The sequence below is a fragment of the Protopterus annectens genome, chromosome 8.part0, assembly GCF_019279795.1.
Source record: "Protopterus annectens isolate FY-2018-M chromosome 8.part0, PAN1.0, whole genome shotgun sequence".
Taxonomy (NCBI): Eukaryota; Metazoa; Chordata; order Ceratodontiformes; family Protopteridae; genus Protopterus; species Protopterus annectens.
Window position 1 is genome coordinate 1,665,437,426 of NC_056741.1, and position 16,410 is coordinate 1,665,453,835.

At 37.8% G+C, this 16,410-nt stretch overlaps 1 protein-coding gene across 4 annotated transcripts in view; it reads left to right on the forward strand.

Annotated features, from left to right (window-relative positions):
- The window catches only part of ROBO3 (roundabout guidance receptor 3), a 2,447,731-nt gene that overhangs the window by 1,143,249 nt on the left and 1,288,072 nt on the right, over window positions 1–16,410 (forward strand). For all 4 annotated transcript variants that reach the window (XM_044081188.1, XM_044081190.1, XM_044081189.1 and 1 more), the window contains exon 2: window positions 7,479–7,805. In XM_044081188.1, coding sequence (XP_043937123.1) covers window positions 7,479–7,805 — 327 coding nt within the window. The remainder of the gene's footprint in view (window positions 1–7,478; window positions 7,806–16,410) is intronic.

Sequence of the window (16,410 nt, forward strand, 5' to 3'; positions counted from 1 at the left end):
ATTCAGCATTTTTATCTCGATAATTTACATTTGGTAATATGGTATATCGAGTTTTGAAAGTAGATCCATATATATGTGTGTGTACATCTACCCAAATGCCGAAGTGCATAATGTTGATTAAAAATAATAAAAAAAAATGTGCCTACTCAGAGGAATTACCTTAGAGCATGCAGCTTTAAAATAATCTTTTTAGCAGGCAACACACCTGCACCGCCACACCACACCACCTTGCTACTTATATACTCTAGCAACAAGATCACACAACACCGAGAAAAGGAGATATTCCCCATTCCTGTTACTATAGTGATCTCGCATAATTGTCAACCATCTATTTTTTTCAACCAAAGTGTGTTGACAATACAGATAACATTAATGACAGTCAAATACAATAAGGTCTCCAAAATATAAACACTAATGAAAATGATTCTAACTGTTGTTTCAAGGAAGACTATTGTAATTCATGTTAAACTCATTAGATAAACATCTGTACAAATTGTGAATCTGTGTAAAATTTGATTAAAATGGTACCCGGGTCATGGCTGAAAATTGTTCAAGGACCAACCTGCTTACCTGTTTAACAGATAAGTTAATAAATACAAAACTCAAGAATACATTACTTGCAACATTTAAGCCAGAGTATGAAAACTTCATGGTAGATGAAATATTAATGAAATGGGTAGGTATCAGTGAAATCGAAAAGTGTGCCTTACCCAAACAATGCTTTATCCCTGGGGTTCAGAAAAGGCTACTGCCAGCCAATCTGCTGTCAGTAGTCCTTTCTGATTCAGAGATAGCCCCACTACAGGGATTCTGCGGTCTGAAGAATAATTGCGGTGGGCTGTCGCCGGCTCATTGTAAATGCTACTGTGGCATTCCAGGAGCATGACGTACGAGTCACATTTGCTCCCGTAAAAATGCCCACAGTAAGTGATTTACATAGCCATGCTCTTCATAGAACCACTCTCCAGCTGCATTAATTAGAAGCTAAAAGTCTGCATTCACCCTAACTTTCATTAGGAGAGACTGTGTTAGTGGGAGACAGTTACTGATGCAGGTTGGGTGCATTTATTTCTCTGTTTCTGTGTGTGTGTGTGTGCCTATATATGTGTATATGTGTGTATGCCTCCATGTATGTGCGTGGCTGGGTGTGTGCATGTGTAAAGAGGCATGAGAGGTCTCAGATGTGTGTGCATGCATGTGATACTTTTAACTGTCCAGATTTTCACAGAATGTCTATGTATGTATGTATGCATGCATGCCTCCATGCATGTGTGTGGCAGGGTGTGTGCATGTGTAAAGAGGTGTGAGAAGTCTCAAGTGTGTGTGCGTGTGATACTTTTAACTGTCCAGATTTTTGCAGAATGTTGAGATTTTTGCCTCATAGTTTTGGTCTGTTCCTCATAAAACTTGTGATTTTGAAGTTACTAAGTAATGACAGATGTTTGAGTTTCAGACTTCATATCCTTCAGCAAGAGGTTCTCCAGTTCGATCCTTGGCTGGGATGCCTTATGTGCGGAGTCTGCGTGTCCTCCCCATGGTCACGTGGGTTTTCTTCGGGTGCTCCGGTTTCCTCCCACATCCCAAAGACATGCTGTAGGTGGATTGGACACTCTAAATTGGCCCTAGGCATGAGTGTGTGCATGTGTGTGCCTTCTGTGGAAGGTTGGGCGCCAGGCTGGCAACTTGGCACCATAAAAACTCCACTGCCAATCATGAGCGGACAGATGATCCACTGCGGTGACCCCTAATTGGAAAAAAGACGAAAGAATAAGAAGAATCCTTCAGAAAATGCAAGCTAATACAAAACCTCTTTGTTTATCAATTTACAAAGTTTATAACAGCAATATTTAAACTCTGTTCCTATTTTTGGGCTTTTGCCCCCAATTATTTTTTCCTTTGTCCAGAGTTCTTGTGCTAAGGGGCTGAGAAGCATGTGTGTGTGCATGTGTGCGTGTGTATGTGTGTGCGTGTGCATGTGTGTGTGGGTATGTGAATGTGTCTGCCTGTGTGGTTGCAGTGTGTGCATGTGTGTGAGTGAGTGTGTCTGCCTGTGTGGTTGCAGAAGGGGAGGTTAGTTAAAGGTAGCTAGAGTAGGGGGGGGTGTGTGTGTCTGAACAGGTGCAAGTGTGTGTGTGTGTGGGGGGGGGGGATGGTGAACTAGCATGGCTCTGCCAATGGAATGTGTTGGCCTCTAGGTATTATTCTTATAGCAGTATGCAGTTAGCTACAAGAATAGAGTATGGTAGTAACAAGGAAACATAAGGATTACACTAGGAATCTGTTGATTAAAAAAAAGAATGAGAGAGTTCCTTGCTCACAGATAGGTAAGCCACTGTATCTGTGTAACATCATTAGAAGTGCTGCTGTATGTCATTCACTCCAATGGAGATCAGGAAGTTTACACTGTAACTTCTAATGGGTGGAGCCTAAGCTTTTTGACAGAATCAGATTGACTCACATTTTAAACAAATGTTCATATCTCTGGAACCATGGAGGTTATGAAAGCAGTATAAATGGCAAACTCTTCAGGACAAACTATTTTTCTAGAGGTAGTATTCTTCAGGTACTGGTTCTTAAACCAAATTTTATAAGTCACAGTAAACAAAGTAACCATTACATTTGTAATATTTTGTAAACAGCTAACAATATCTCAGCAACCACTCAAGTTACATACATACTGTCAGCAGCATTTTATTCATCTAGCTGGGAGCTTTCATTTGAGGCTAAGGAGTTTGGTATGTGTTACTTGGTTGATGAAACATTTAGAAAAAATGTGAAAATTATATCTATATAGATTAATGTCATAAAAACAACAGTTAATATCCATTTACGTGCTCTAGACAGAAGTCAAATATTAATGCAGTTGAGTCTGCCATTGTGTAAGCTTTAAGATTAAATATTTTAAAACCTTGTACATAGCATGGTTTTGGAATTACTGTTACAAAAATGAACAAGCAATATTTGACTCCTAGGGGCATCAGTATGAGTTAACTGCAGATGCACCTGGAAGCGTCACTCGGATGTAATGAGTTAAGCCCATTTCCAGTCTAATGATTTGTATCAGGACTTTAATCACACTGATACAGAAATTATTAGCTATTTATCTGTCCACGGCTTGGGCTCAACTGATTTTCATTGTCATTGTCCCATCTTTGAATAGACTAATATGTAAGTGGTAAAGTACTATGAATATTTTTAGAATGCACAATGACAGATGCCTACAACTTACTTGTACCAGCCAGAGATTATACCACTGCTTAACTATTCATGAATCAGGCAAGGATTGTGATATGCTGGTAATCATGCCTGTGTCTAAAATATAGGAATTTACAGCAAAAATTGGTAGTTACTGACCTACCTCATACCTCAAAACATAGCCCAGATGTAAGGTAGTCTTATAAAAGTCCGCAAAGTTATGATCTGATTAATGAGGTAATAATTTCCTTAAAAGAAAAAGAAATGAACTGGCTTATCCATAGCTTTGTCTTGCATCACAGCTTTCCTCTGTTGTTCCTTGGCAAAATGCCTCAGTGCAATCTTATTTATGTATACATTTGTCAGCTGTGTACATGCACTGGTCCAAGGACTCTCTTCGGGTACAACCTAGGCCAAGAATGCACATTTGTATCAACAATATTCTAGGTTGATATATGTATATGTGTAGAACATCCTAAATTACTATTACTGTAGCATTTCTATATATATCACAGCATATAAAAGACAAGTCTAATATATAAAAGACAGTGTAGTAAAGAGTAATATGGCAATGAAGAGGACATAGGTATAGAAAGGGTAGTGGCACAGTAATGTGAGTAAAGGGTAATGACAGAGTAGTGAGTAAAGGGTAGTGGCAGTGTGGTATGAGTAATGGGTAATGGAAGTATAGTGTGAGTAGTAGTCTGAAGAGTAGCAAAGTTAAAACAATAAGCCAAGAAAACAGACAGAAAAAAATATTTTTCACTTTGCATTGTAATATAGATTAACACTTCTTAGAATCACTAAGAGTTAAGGTTTTCCAATATCAAAGAGTGTAGAATTAAGTGTCCAAGGGTGTGACTTTTGGATAAGGTGACTCTTCCTTTGTTGAGTATTTTGTGGATGGTTACATGGGAGAATGGTAAAATGTGTTGAAGGGCTAGTGTGCTGAGGGTAATTCAAGCCTCAATTCAAGTACAGAATTTGCTCTGGAGACATTCTTGTATAAGGTCAGACGGAGAATAAATAAGTTATGAATAATGTGGATCAAGGGTTCTGCTTGGCATCAGCATTTTTCTGGCTGCTAGGTAACAATGGTGGTGAGTACAATGTTGGTCTGCCAGTCAGTTAATTCCAGAAGTTTCTTTGAATAATGCCCAATTTTCTTTTGCCAAAAAGTGTGTTTTTTTCTGAGATCACCATGTTGACGCATTGAACTTAAGAGCAAACCTCAAGGATTTGCTGACTAGGCAACCTCTTAACAGAAAAGAGTGGCTTCCTAGCAGTGGAGGGCCACACACTGCTTCCTGTAGACTGTTTCTCTCTATTATTTCTCTGCTGAATACAAGACATATTAACTCTGATATTTTTAATCAGCAGATGTTTGAATCCTTGCCAGAGCCACTTTCCACTTCCTAGTATATTCCTCGCATTTTCTCCTGCTACTGTCTTGCTCCATTCTTGTAGCTAAGTTTATACTGATGTAAGGCACGAGAAACATTTTAGTTTAACAAATACATTACAACTGCTAGACTATGATATAGTAACCATAACAGAGAATCTAAATACATGTGAATCGCTGCTCAGTGCTTAGTATCACCCTTAGAGTGTGCCTTCAGAGTTTCATAAACGAATTTAGGACTTGCACTTTACTTAGAATTGATTTTTGCAGAATGTAAAGAATTTTGCCTCGTATCTTTTGTCTGTTCCTCATTAAACTTGTGATTTTTCTGGCAAATCATTGATGATTGATGCCACTAAATAATGGCATACATTTGAATTTCAAACTTCATAACTTTCAGAAAATGCATGCTAACACAGATGGTCTAATTTTAGTAACATTCTAAGTTTATAGGAGTAATATTTAAAATATGTCCTTGTTTTTGGGCCTTTGTCCCCCACTTATTTTAGTCGTTGTCCAGATTTCTTTCACTAATATATTAAGAGACATGCTTAACACAACCCTGGTAAACATATATATAAATATTTTCTCTTGTTTGAAGTATATGGTTGTCTAGTTGAGTCAGTCCATTTCAAATGGAGACCACATGTGACAGCAACAGGTGAACTAGGTACAGACTAGCACATGTGGCAGTAGTGGACAGAGCAAGGTACAGTATGGTACATGTAACAGCAACCAGTTCAGCTAGGTTCAGTATGGTACATGTGACAGGTTGAGCTAGGTACAGTATGGTACATGTAACAGCAACCAGTTCACCTAGGTTCAGTATGGTACATGTGACAGGTTGAGCTAGATACAGTATGGTACATGTGATGGCAACCAATTGAGCTAGGTTCAGTATGGTACATGTGACAGGTTGAGCTAGGTGAAGTATGGTACATGTGACAGATTGAACTAGGTACAGTATGGTACTGTATTGTGATAGCAACCGGTTGAGCTAGGTTAGGTATGGCATATGTGAGTGTAAAAGACTGAGCTAGGTACAGTATGGCAAACATAAAAGCAGTAGGCTTGTACCATATGAGAAACATTAGCAAAAAGAGGGGAAGTCTGTACATACCGAAAGCCACAGGATTCTGCTGGGGATCTCAGTATGCCTTGCACTGCAGTTGGTAGCCCAAGCCAGGATCAGAACCGGTTATTAGTGAAACTTTTGAGAGTCAGTCACCCATCATATAATAGGTATTTTTGGCTAATATAGTGCAGGGATGTCCCTGCCTCTTGACCAGGAAAACAAAAGCCCTGCAAGCTGCCAATAATTTGGGTGGGGGTGGAAAACAAACATAGCACAGGAGATGTCATGCCTTGTGTCCCACTGAGATACAGAGCATAGGACCTCTGTGACACAGATCAGCAGCACTGAGATGCACACAGCCATTGTTGGCAGATACAGTGTGGTCCTTCCAGCACGGGATGCACTATTTCCCCAAGGGATGGGCAAACTGGTGAGCTGTTTGTGTAAACTGGCTAGTATGGAGCCATTTTTCTAGTCCATGAGGAGCCCTGATCATGCTGTGTGTGAGTATTGTGTATTTGGCACAAATATTACCCAATTGTATACAACAGCGGAGCAGCTAGCTGTAAGTTGTCTGTGTGATATGCAAGATATTGGTATGCCATTCATAAATTTAGCACAGCTCTGTACATCACTACATATGTTTGTGTTCCAGACAGCATTAGCATCACAAGTAAGTGTAGATATTGAAATTTAAGATTATTGCATCACCATGTTGCACATCCCAAATGGGCTGTGTGGCACTGAGCAATCAACTCTCAAACATGAAGGATCAGCACTGCTACAAACTGGAGAGACATCAGATGCAGCATCATGGCAGTATATACCACAGACTACATGCATGGGCCTGCTCCCCCTTTACAGCCATGATGTCAACATCTATTTGTGATTATTGTCTTTTCAGGTGGCATACTGCTTATGGACACTTTATGCAGTAATTAATACTATGTGGTGTCCCATTGGTCCTCTTCTGGTCGCCACATGAGTGGACTGAGGCTGGCTACCTGGAGAATAACCAACCAAGTGAGCATCCCTGCACTGGTGTACAGACAGGGATGGTACTAATGATCCCTGGCTATGAATTCTGTTCTGCAAGATTATTCATTCATTAGGCATATTTGTATACTTTATGCACATCGCCATGGGCCATGGTATGACACAGCTTATCATTTTGTTTGTTTTGAAGATTCACTCAGACTTTTCACACTCCTTTCCCAGTGTTCTGGATCTCTGCAAGGAGAACCATGTCCATGAATCCCACTCATGAAAAGTCCTCTTCGTTCATAAACACTATGCAAAATTAATGTGATACAAAGCACCCCTGGGTTTGTGTTTTGCACAACTGAAGTATAGATCATGAAGACCAACATTTCTATCTTAATCAGTTGACCCTTAGTAAATGTTGTCAATCAGTAATGTATTTTTGCATCTTATGGCTTTAAGAATAAATTATCCTGATCCTGGATTTCTTTGCTTTCACATGTTGCAGGGGTTTGGTCCCATGTTTAAAAAGTCTCCCTAGAAATTAAGCTGGACAAAATGCTGCTTTTCTTGTAATCATACTGTATTTGGGAAGTATAGAACAGGATGTGTTTGATGGTCAGTACACTATCTGCATTTAAAAGGAATCACATTGTGTGGCTCATTATAGCATACCAATTTTTCAGTATGAAAATCTTTCCACTAAAATAAATTGATAGAAACTTGTCTATGACCTTCTTGGAGAAACAGTGCAGAGAAGCTGTGATCATGCTAATAAGTCGTTATACATACTCTAATACGAATCTCCTTGTTTTTAACTACTAGGCTCTCGACCTCGCCTGGAGGACTTCCCGCCTAGGATTGTGGAACACCCTTCAGATCTCATTGTCTCCAAAGGAGAACCGGCCACTCTGAACTGCAAGGCTGAAGGCCGCCCTAATCCCATTATTGAATGGTACAAGGATGGAGAAAGGGTTGAGACAGACAAGGATGACCCTCGCTCACATCGAATGCTGCTCCCTACTGGCTCCCTCTTCTTTTTGCGTATTGTCCATGGTCGGAGGAGTAAACCAGATGAGGGAATGTATGTGTGCGTAGCCAGGAACTATCTTGGGGAAGCTGTAAGCAGAAATGCATCACTCGAAGTTGCTAGTAAGGCAATCATTTTAGTTTTGAACACAGATGCATAGATGCATGAAGCATTATTTGCTTTTTAAAAGTTTAATAATTTCTTTCATAAATACATTGTCATAAGGAATAAAAAACAGGTACACAACAGTTACCTAAACCTTTACCTGAAACTTACAAAATGAAAAATTAAAACAAAGAGGCAGAATGAATAGCCCTAGCCAAATGTGGAAGTAGTACATTTTAAAGAAAAGTGGTAATAAAGCTGATAACAATCAATCAGTCTGATTAGACCTGCTTGCTGTTTGACCAAGGTATTTTCAAAGTGGCCTCATTCTTTACGAAACATCAATATTTCTTAAGGCCATTTTACACCCTCATTCTTTGAGGGGTTTTTTTCAGCAAGGTTTGTGAGCAGAACTAGTTCACTGGTCAAACAGAGTTTCTGGGAAGAGTCTGAAAACAGTACTGAAAGTAAATGAAGTGGCATTTAGCAAAGAATAATAAATTAGTTCCAAAAATTGTAATTAACCCATTATATTTGCACTGTGTTCCTTTTCCCTCAGAGACTTACAGATAAGTAATAACAAGTATCTTGGCAGAATACGATTCCCTCCCAGTCTTACTGGACACCTCTGCTATATTTATTTACTGACATTTGATTACTGGGAAAGTCTAACTGGGTAGGAGCCCATTTTCAATGGAGCCATGGGGAGAAAAAACTTTAAAGTATTACAAAACATTTTAAGAACAATAATTTTACAATCTTCAAAAATGATACAGTAAAAGAGTAAAAAAAAATAACAGTTTGAACAATTATACCAGATTAGGCATAATATGAAAATATTGGTTAAGAATAGATAGAATTTGTATGACAATGACTTAATATTTAGAGACATGTTTGCCAGTTTAGAGAAATTAAAGGTAACGTAGTGTAATATAAACAGGAATTATAGACTGATTCTTCTTATTACTTATAGACAGTGTACTTCCTGCTTCATTTGTGCAAAACCAAATGAGTTAATGATTCCTAGACTACAGATAATCCATAAATATTCTTTGTGCCTTTCCTAATGAGAATAATCAATGAACTGTGAGAAACTAAATATACTAGAAGCTATTTTATGCTTTCTGTATTTAGGGAACTTCTTTCTAATTTATTTGCAAATGTGTTTATTTGTTCATTTGTTTGCTTGCTTACATAGTCATTCATTCATTCGTTGTGTAAAGACCTTGATTCTCAGGGATTTGTTTATAGTAAAACTTCATTTAAGAAGAATTGCACAGTGGTAAACAGCAAATATCAAGGTGTGAGGAAGAAATAAAATTAGAATCAAACACACATCACTGCTGTTTATAAAAACTGCCCAAAACAAATAAGTTTAAAACAAACAAATCTGTAGAAATAAAAACGAAAGCTCTACTTTCAGCAGAAGTCTGATAATTGTTATTGTATATTTTTCCATCTTTTAACAGCAGTGGTTTTATTAGTTTTATTTTTGTTTAACTGCAGTTAAACAACAAATACAGTTTTTTACAAATTGCAGTAGTTTATACATATCATTTGATTTGTGTTGGTGATAGGGAAGGTGTGCTAATTTCAAGTGACCACTTTCAGACGTGCTTATGTAGACAAAAAACACATTTTACATTAGAAAACATAATAAGAAATGTGATGAGAGTAGTCATCAAACTATGCATTCCATATCAATAATTATAATCTTAAAAAGAAAGGGAAATGTAAAGTAGAACAAGCCAAGCCATGACCTTATAAGTCATTACAAAGGGGCCACCTGAATAACAACCTTTATTGCATGACGGAGGGTCAGAACTGATCTGACCAACACAAATGGTTGAATTTAGAATGCTGAAATGTGAATGTGAAACTGAGTAAGTTTCAGTCTTTAAAACAAATTGTATGTCAGTGATGCTGTTCTTGCAATGAAGTTCTTAGATATCTCTACTGATAAGACCAGAGAGTAACAGACTGCTTTCCTCATACATATGCAAGCAGATTTAGCACTGCATTTTACTATTGTACCTTCTTTTATGTTATGAAGGGCTGATTTCTTGGACTAGTAACTTGACACATGAAATCTTACACCTGTCAAACTGAAAACAGTCAGGCCAATGAAGATGCTTTCTAGTGCTGCAGATTGTTTGCTTGTTGAGAATTATTGCTTATTAACTCTTATTTAACTAACTCTGCAACAAAACCAGTAACCACTACCACAGGAAACCTACTACCTCCGATTCAAAGACTGGCACCTACTGCATCACACTGTGCAAGCAAAAGGCATTTAATAGTGAAATAAGAAAGGTACTAGTAAACTTACTGGGCCATCTCTGTGGACACTACACACCCCATGTAGACTGCTCAAGTGTCCCTAACTTGGAGGAACATTTCTGTTTTCAGGTCTGATTTACCCCTGCACAGGATGTCCCTATTTTTGGAGGTATGTCCCTATTTTTTTAGGTGTCATTTACCCCGTCACACAATATTCTGACTTCTTCTCATCACAAGTGATTTTTTGAATCTGTCTAGTAGACAGAAAACTATACTACATGACCAACATACTAGTAGCAACAGTAACCGAAAGAGGACACACATCTAACATGTCATTTTTCTGAAGCAAAAATAAATGAATTGGTGTGGTAGAATTTTGCAATAGAGTTCACTAAAGTCTAGAGAGTTTACAGTCTCTTTGATAATATGGTTATCTATTTCAGTCATTTTGTCAGTCTCAGTTTGTGTTCCTGAGCAGTGTCCCACATTCCTAATGGAATGGGAAGAGATGCATGTTTGGACTTTAGAGTTTATGGTAGTTAGATGGCCAGGGTTTTTATCTGGATGGTATGTACTTTTCAAAGGCCTTTGTTTCTATTGTCAGTATCTGAAGGCTGAGACATATGTGCACACATCACTGCTAATTTGTATTGTGCAAACTCTGGGGAGGTGCAATGCTTCTTCTTTAATGAAGAGTAAGGGTTTCTCATTCCAAAAGGCTGAGCAACCCAGGAATGACAATATATCAGTAGTGTGGGTGCATGGAGGGGAGCAGCCCCCCCCTATAGATAATGCAACTGGACTTGTCCTTATTCATAAAATGAATAATATTCAACTATAGTTTGCTCCCTGACATGCATTACTTGTTAATTATGTAATATTATATAATTATGCAAATTGTTTGTCACTAATTTATGAGGAACTGAGTCAAGAATTCCAGAAGTCTGATTTTTGCTGCAAGGGAAGATACAACCTGCATGGAAGGTATGAGACAATAACCACATGTTTTTTTCTGGTTTTCTGTGAGTGAGTGAGTGAAGAGTGAGAGTGATCCCTGGCAGTAGCAGCAGCAATGAGGTTTGCTTACCTCTCGAGCATACCATGCAACCTCTTGCACAGTAAATCTAGCAGAGCCAAATAATAGGGACAGATTCTAAGTCTGTAAGAGCAATATTTAAAAAGTCAGTAAGGTTGCCATTAGATTCACTTACCTCTCAACCGTACAACTCAACCAAACCTCTCAACTGTACAGATTTTCACAGAAAGCCCAGTTTTTTCACTGTTATTTGGATCTGTTTTTCATATAATTGTGGTTTTCTGGCAAATCATTGGCAAGTCATTAAAGACTGAAGTCAGAAAATAATGACATACATTTGAGATTCAGACTGCAAACCCTTCAGAAAATTCATGCTAACAAGCAACCTATTATTCCATTAACTTTGTAACAGCAATATTTAAAATTTGTACCTATTTCTGGGCCATTGTCCACACATTATTTATGGCTTTGTCCTGATTTCTTGGTCTACTCTAAGAGGTTGAGAGGTATCCACTCAGCCTCTCACACAATAAATCTGGACAGAGCCACAAATAATAGGGACAGATTTTAAATATTGCTCTTATAAACTTAAAAAGTCAATATGGTTGCCATTAGGTTTACGTACTTCTAGACCATAGTAAGTCAGTGTTATGCTGTTAAGAAAGTACACTTTTTTTGGTAATTACTGCCAGTTGTCTTTTTATTGTACTTTGGATCTTTTCTTCCAGACTCTCGGCTGAAAATGTACTTCTAGTCCAGTTAGACCTCCCTGGTAAACAAATATGTTAAATAAATAAATAAATAAATATGCGCATGATTGTGTTTTATTTTGCACGAGTGATAGCTGCTGGTCAGTGGAAAATGGTGTTACATGAAACCAAAAAAGGTTGAAGATCGCTGGTGTAGTGTAATGCAGTTTGTGTCTTTCGGCTTTTCCCGGTTAGGGGTCACCACAGCAGAACTCCGGTCCGCTAATGATTGGCAGTTGATTTTTACATACCAGCTTATCAGGCCTGACGCACAACCTTCAACGAAGGTATGCCCATTCACGCATGTCTCCACGCAGAAGACGCTCTAGCTGAGAATCGAACCGGACAGCGTCTTACTGTGAGGTGACAACGCTACCACAGCACCACCACTTGGAGATGTATAGTGTGATGCAGAGTAAATAAGAAATTGGCCAAAGCCTTGAAGCGACTGGAGTCATGTAGTGTAATGCATTCATATGCATGATAAGGAGACAGTAAGCATGTCTAGGAATGCTGCTAACAGCAGTTTGCAGCAGGAAATACATTTTTCAGAACTGAACAAAAAAAAAATAGTTAAGCTGTACAAACATGCCTTCTACTTGTTTCCCCTAATCCTTGAGTGCATAGGATGTCCGGCTGCAGAGTAGCTGGCTGTCTAGGTTTCCAGGAAGACGAGTCAAATACTCATCAAAGGACAGGTGAGGATCTATGCTCATACCAAATAGTTTAAATAAACAAAGTCTGGCCTGTGGAAAGTCATTGTTAAGAAAGAGTACCAGATAGCTAGTGCCCCGTGATGAGATGGAGCAGTTTTTCTCACCATTGCCTTGCAGGCATTGTCTTGCCATGGTGAAAACATCAGTCTGGTTATTCTAACAGCAGTATTGTTGAGTGCCACAACAAAGACAATAAAACATTTATGATGCACAAAAATAACAAAAATTATTTCTCAGGGGCTTGTACCTCCTGCATGCTCACAGCTCCAAATAAATTGTTTTCTCAAGTTGCAGAACCTTGAAGGTAGGGTAGCAACTTCATTTTACGTGCAACACCGATTGCCCTTGGATTTGATGCACCTATTATCAATAAGAAAATCGTGCCCAGTGACTGTGGTGTAACAGGAGTACACTAGACAGTGGTACCACTGAGAAAAAGCCCTACTTCTCATAGATCTCATTACCCATAATGCTATCCATTTCACTGTACACCTACCTCCCTGCAGTCACGTGTAAAACTCTAAGTAACTGCTAACGTTATAACTAGTTTCACTGACAATACCTTCAAAACATGCAAGTGATGTGTTGTCATGGAAGAACAGTTATAGGGATGTTTATTTATTCATGTGATGTTTACATGTTTATTTTGCATTTTTTTTGTTTTTTTAGTCTCCTTAGTACATACCTCTCGACCTCTAAATGCAAGAGACCTAAAAATAGGGACACATTTTAAATATTCTGTAATAAACTGAAATATTTGCTAAAATAGCATGTTTTTTATTAGCATATGTTTTCTGAAGGGTATAAAGTCTGAAATCCAAATGTTTGCCATTATTTAGGGATAATTTGCCAGAAACCCCATAACTTTTATGAGGAACAGATCAAAAACATGTGGCAAAAATCTGGGCAGTTGAGAGCTATGCCTCAATGTGCTAACTCTGCAGCCTCAAGTGCCCTCCACCACTTTTACCCTCCTTATCAGTACCCCCTCCTGTTTACTGACAGAGGACAATGGTCCCTTAACAGAGATGGGGAGGTTGGAGGCTGCTAGGACAATTCCCACCAGGACATGACTTATTACAATAATGTTACTGTTTAGTATCTACCCAATACCAGTGTGGTCAATACCAGGAGCACTTGTGTTTGGTTCTTGCCCCTTTGTGCATGTAATGGAAGCATTTGATGTGCTCTGCACTGTATTTCTGAACTCTGACCCCAAAATGCTGCCAGGCTAACACACATTGTTTACCTAGCCAGCTAAGGGTGCTTGTCCTAGGTTTCATCTGTCATAGGTAAGTACTAGGCGGCCGATAGCTTAGCCAACAAGGTTCCCTGGCTTACGCCACCCAAGAAAGTCAACTTTGTGGTTACCTCCTTCCCGGCCTGGCTTGTTTGTTGAACACTAATCTCTGGCATTATAGCTGGGAGTGGAATTCCCCTTTAGCCAGCGGTGTTGACCATGAAGGTACTGACATCTTCATTTATGAATTGTACTCAAAAAATGTAAAATATGTGCAGCATTAATACCAGATGAATAACCCATGTGCAACTATAACTCGTATACAATATAAATGCCAATGAATGTACCATATATTGAGAATTGTCTACTATCAAAATTTCTTAATTAAGAAACAAACATTTTCATTTGTTTTTGTATTTCATGAACTGCAGGTTCTGTATTCTAATGTGTCCATACCCTGTTATAGATAGTACTTTAATATTTCATTAAAAACTTAGTGCAGTCACAACTAAAAATTTTTATCTACAGAACGTAGATGATACAGGCTTTGTGCTCACATAATATTTTACTGCCTTTTTTTGGACCATTGTAAAATGTAGTCTGTGGTAAATCTAATCAGGAGCAATGTATCTTTTAATAATGTTGCTTTTCTAATCTGCTTTTTTGACAGGTTGGATAAAAGTCGAAGTAGGGCCTGAGTCTTGTTATAAATTGCAGTTGAATGTAATTGTAAAGCAAAGCAGAGTTTGAATTACTTCAGGAACAGCATCGAAGCTACTGATGAGTCTGCTAGGAGTCCTAAAAACATACATACACATAAGCTGACAGGTTATCTTTCCATTTCTAATACCAGAAGTTGATGGTTTAGTGAAAACATTAGAATAAGGAGCTGAGAATGCATTGATAAATGACATAAGGTGGATAAACCATCAGTAAAAATTCAGAGTGGTGATTCAGAGGTAAAAGATAGAATGAAGTGGCAGTCTGAAACTGGAGAGAGTAAACGGATTCTAGTTTGCAGATAACCCGTGAAACAACAATGGGACTTTCAGGACATTTCCTGCACTTAATCATTCCTGGAAATGAGAATGCAGTTGTGCATAGTTCTAGTTCAGTGCCGTATGGTTGTTTGTGGAGATTGTATATCTGGAACTGGAGTGATAGAGCTATATTTACAAGGAAAACTGGATTCTGGTTATATTTAGTTTGTTTTTTCAGTGTGAAAGGAAGGACTACTCGTGAGATTTGTCAGACTTTTGTTTTAAGCAATTTTACTGTGAAAAAAAAAATTGAGACGGTCAGAAAGGATCTTATTAAATTGTTTTGGTTCAGTGTGGATGATTTGTGAATTAAATATTTTATAAACTTAGATTAATCCAAGATACCTGAAACAATATACAGACTGTTGTGGGTTTTAGGCTAATGACATACAATAATAAAAATGACCAGTGCAGCCACTGTGGATAAACTCCAACTTACGTCAGCAGATAGACAGTCCAATAAAATAAACGAAACAAAGTGAAGATACATGGCAGGAATAAGAAACTTTTAGTTTAAGGTTAGCGCCTTCACATCCAACAAGATGCTTCTTCAGACCATAAAATCCAACTACTTCACTTCCTTATATACTCCTAGTTAACAATTATCAAATTAACTAATAATGGACCAAAATATCAATCAATTAATCTGATTTACAATAAAATGTTTCTATACATAACATAACACACTCACAATAATATAAGAAATATATAACAAATATTAAAAATCAACCGAAGTAAAAATATATTATATCATAAATGTTTTTATTTCCTGCCATGTTATCTCCACTTCGTTTATGACATATAATGCAGTTATTTACTTTCCATCTGATGGTGCCTCAGAAATACCAAACCATATGTTAACTAAACATTATCTTTTGTGTACAGACTTACCTATTGTAAAGCTCTTAACTAACTAGAGTCCTGTAGGAGACTTGTTTTCTGCAATGATGACAGTGAACATTAACAGTTACGATGATGTCATGTTATGTTTTGTGATGGAAAGACTTTCTCATTCTCAAGTTATGCTGCTTGTTGTATTCATAATGTTTCATGCTGCATTTATATTTTTATCAGTAATTGTTGTTTGCATCTGTAACTAATACCTGCTCTGGAGCCATTCTTACAGGGTGCTATCAACAATCGTTAATATAGCTCTATATTCATATTGTGAGGTTCTGCAGGGTTTGTGCTGGTTCAGATGCATACTTTGTCATGATTTATTGCATACCTTTGAAATAACCAAGAAATTCTTGATGCTTATTGGACTCTGATCTGAGGCCAGTTTCTAAGAACTGTACATATCAGTTGGAAGGAAATTTATCAGAAGACTATATTTGGGATGTCTGTAAAGTAAAGTTTACATTTATTTTTAAGCAATAGGAAGCAGTAGGACCAGTTTGTTATTTCATCCAGTTCTGTGAGTGTGAGAAACATATGTTGTTGACCCTGTATTTTTATATGCCATCCAAAATAAATGTAATAAGCTTTAGTGTTTTTGTTATCAGAGCTATTTGATTTGCTTACTGTGTTATGGTGCATAGATAATGGCACTTTTTCCTGT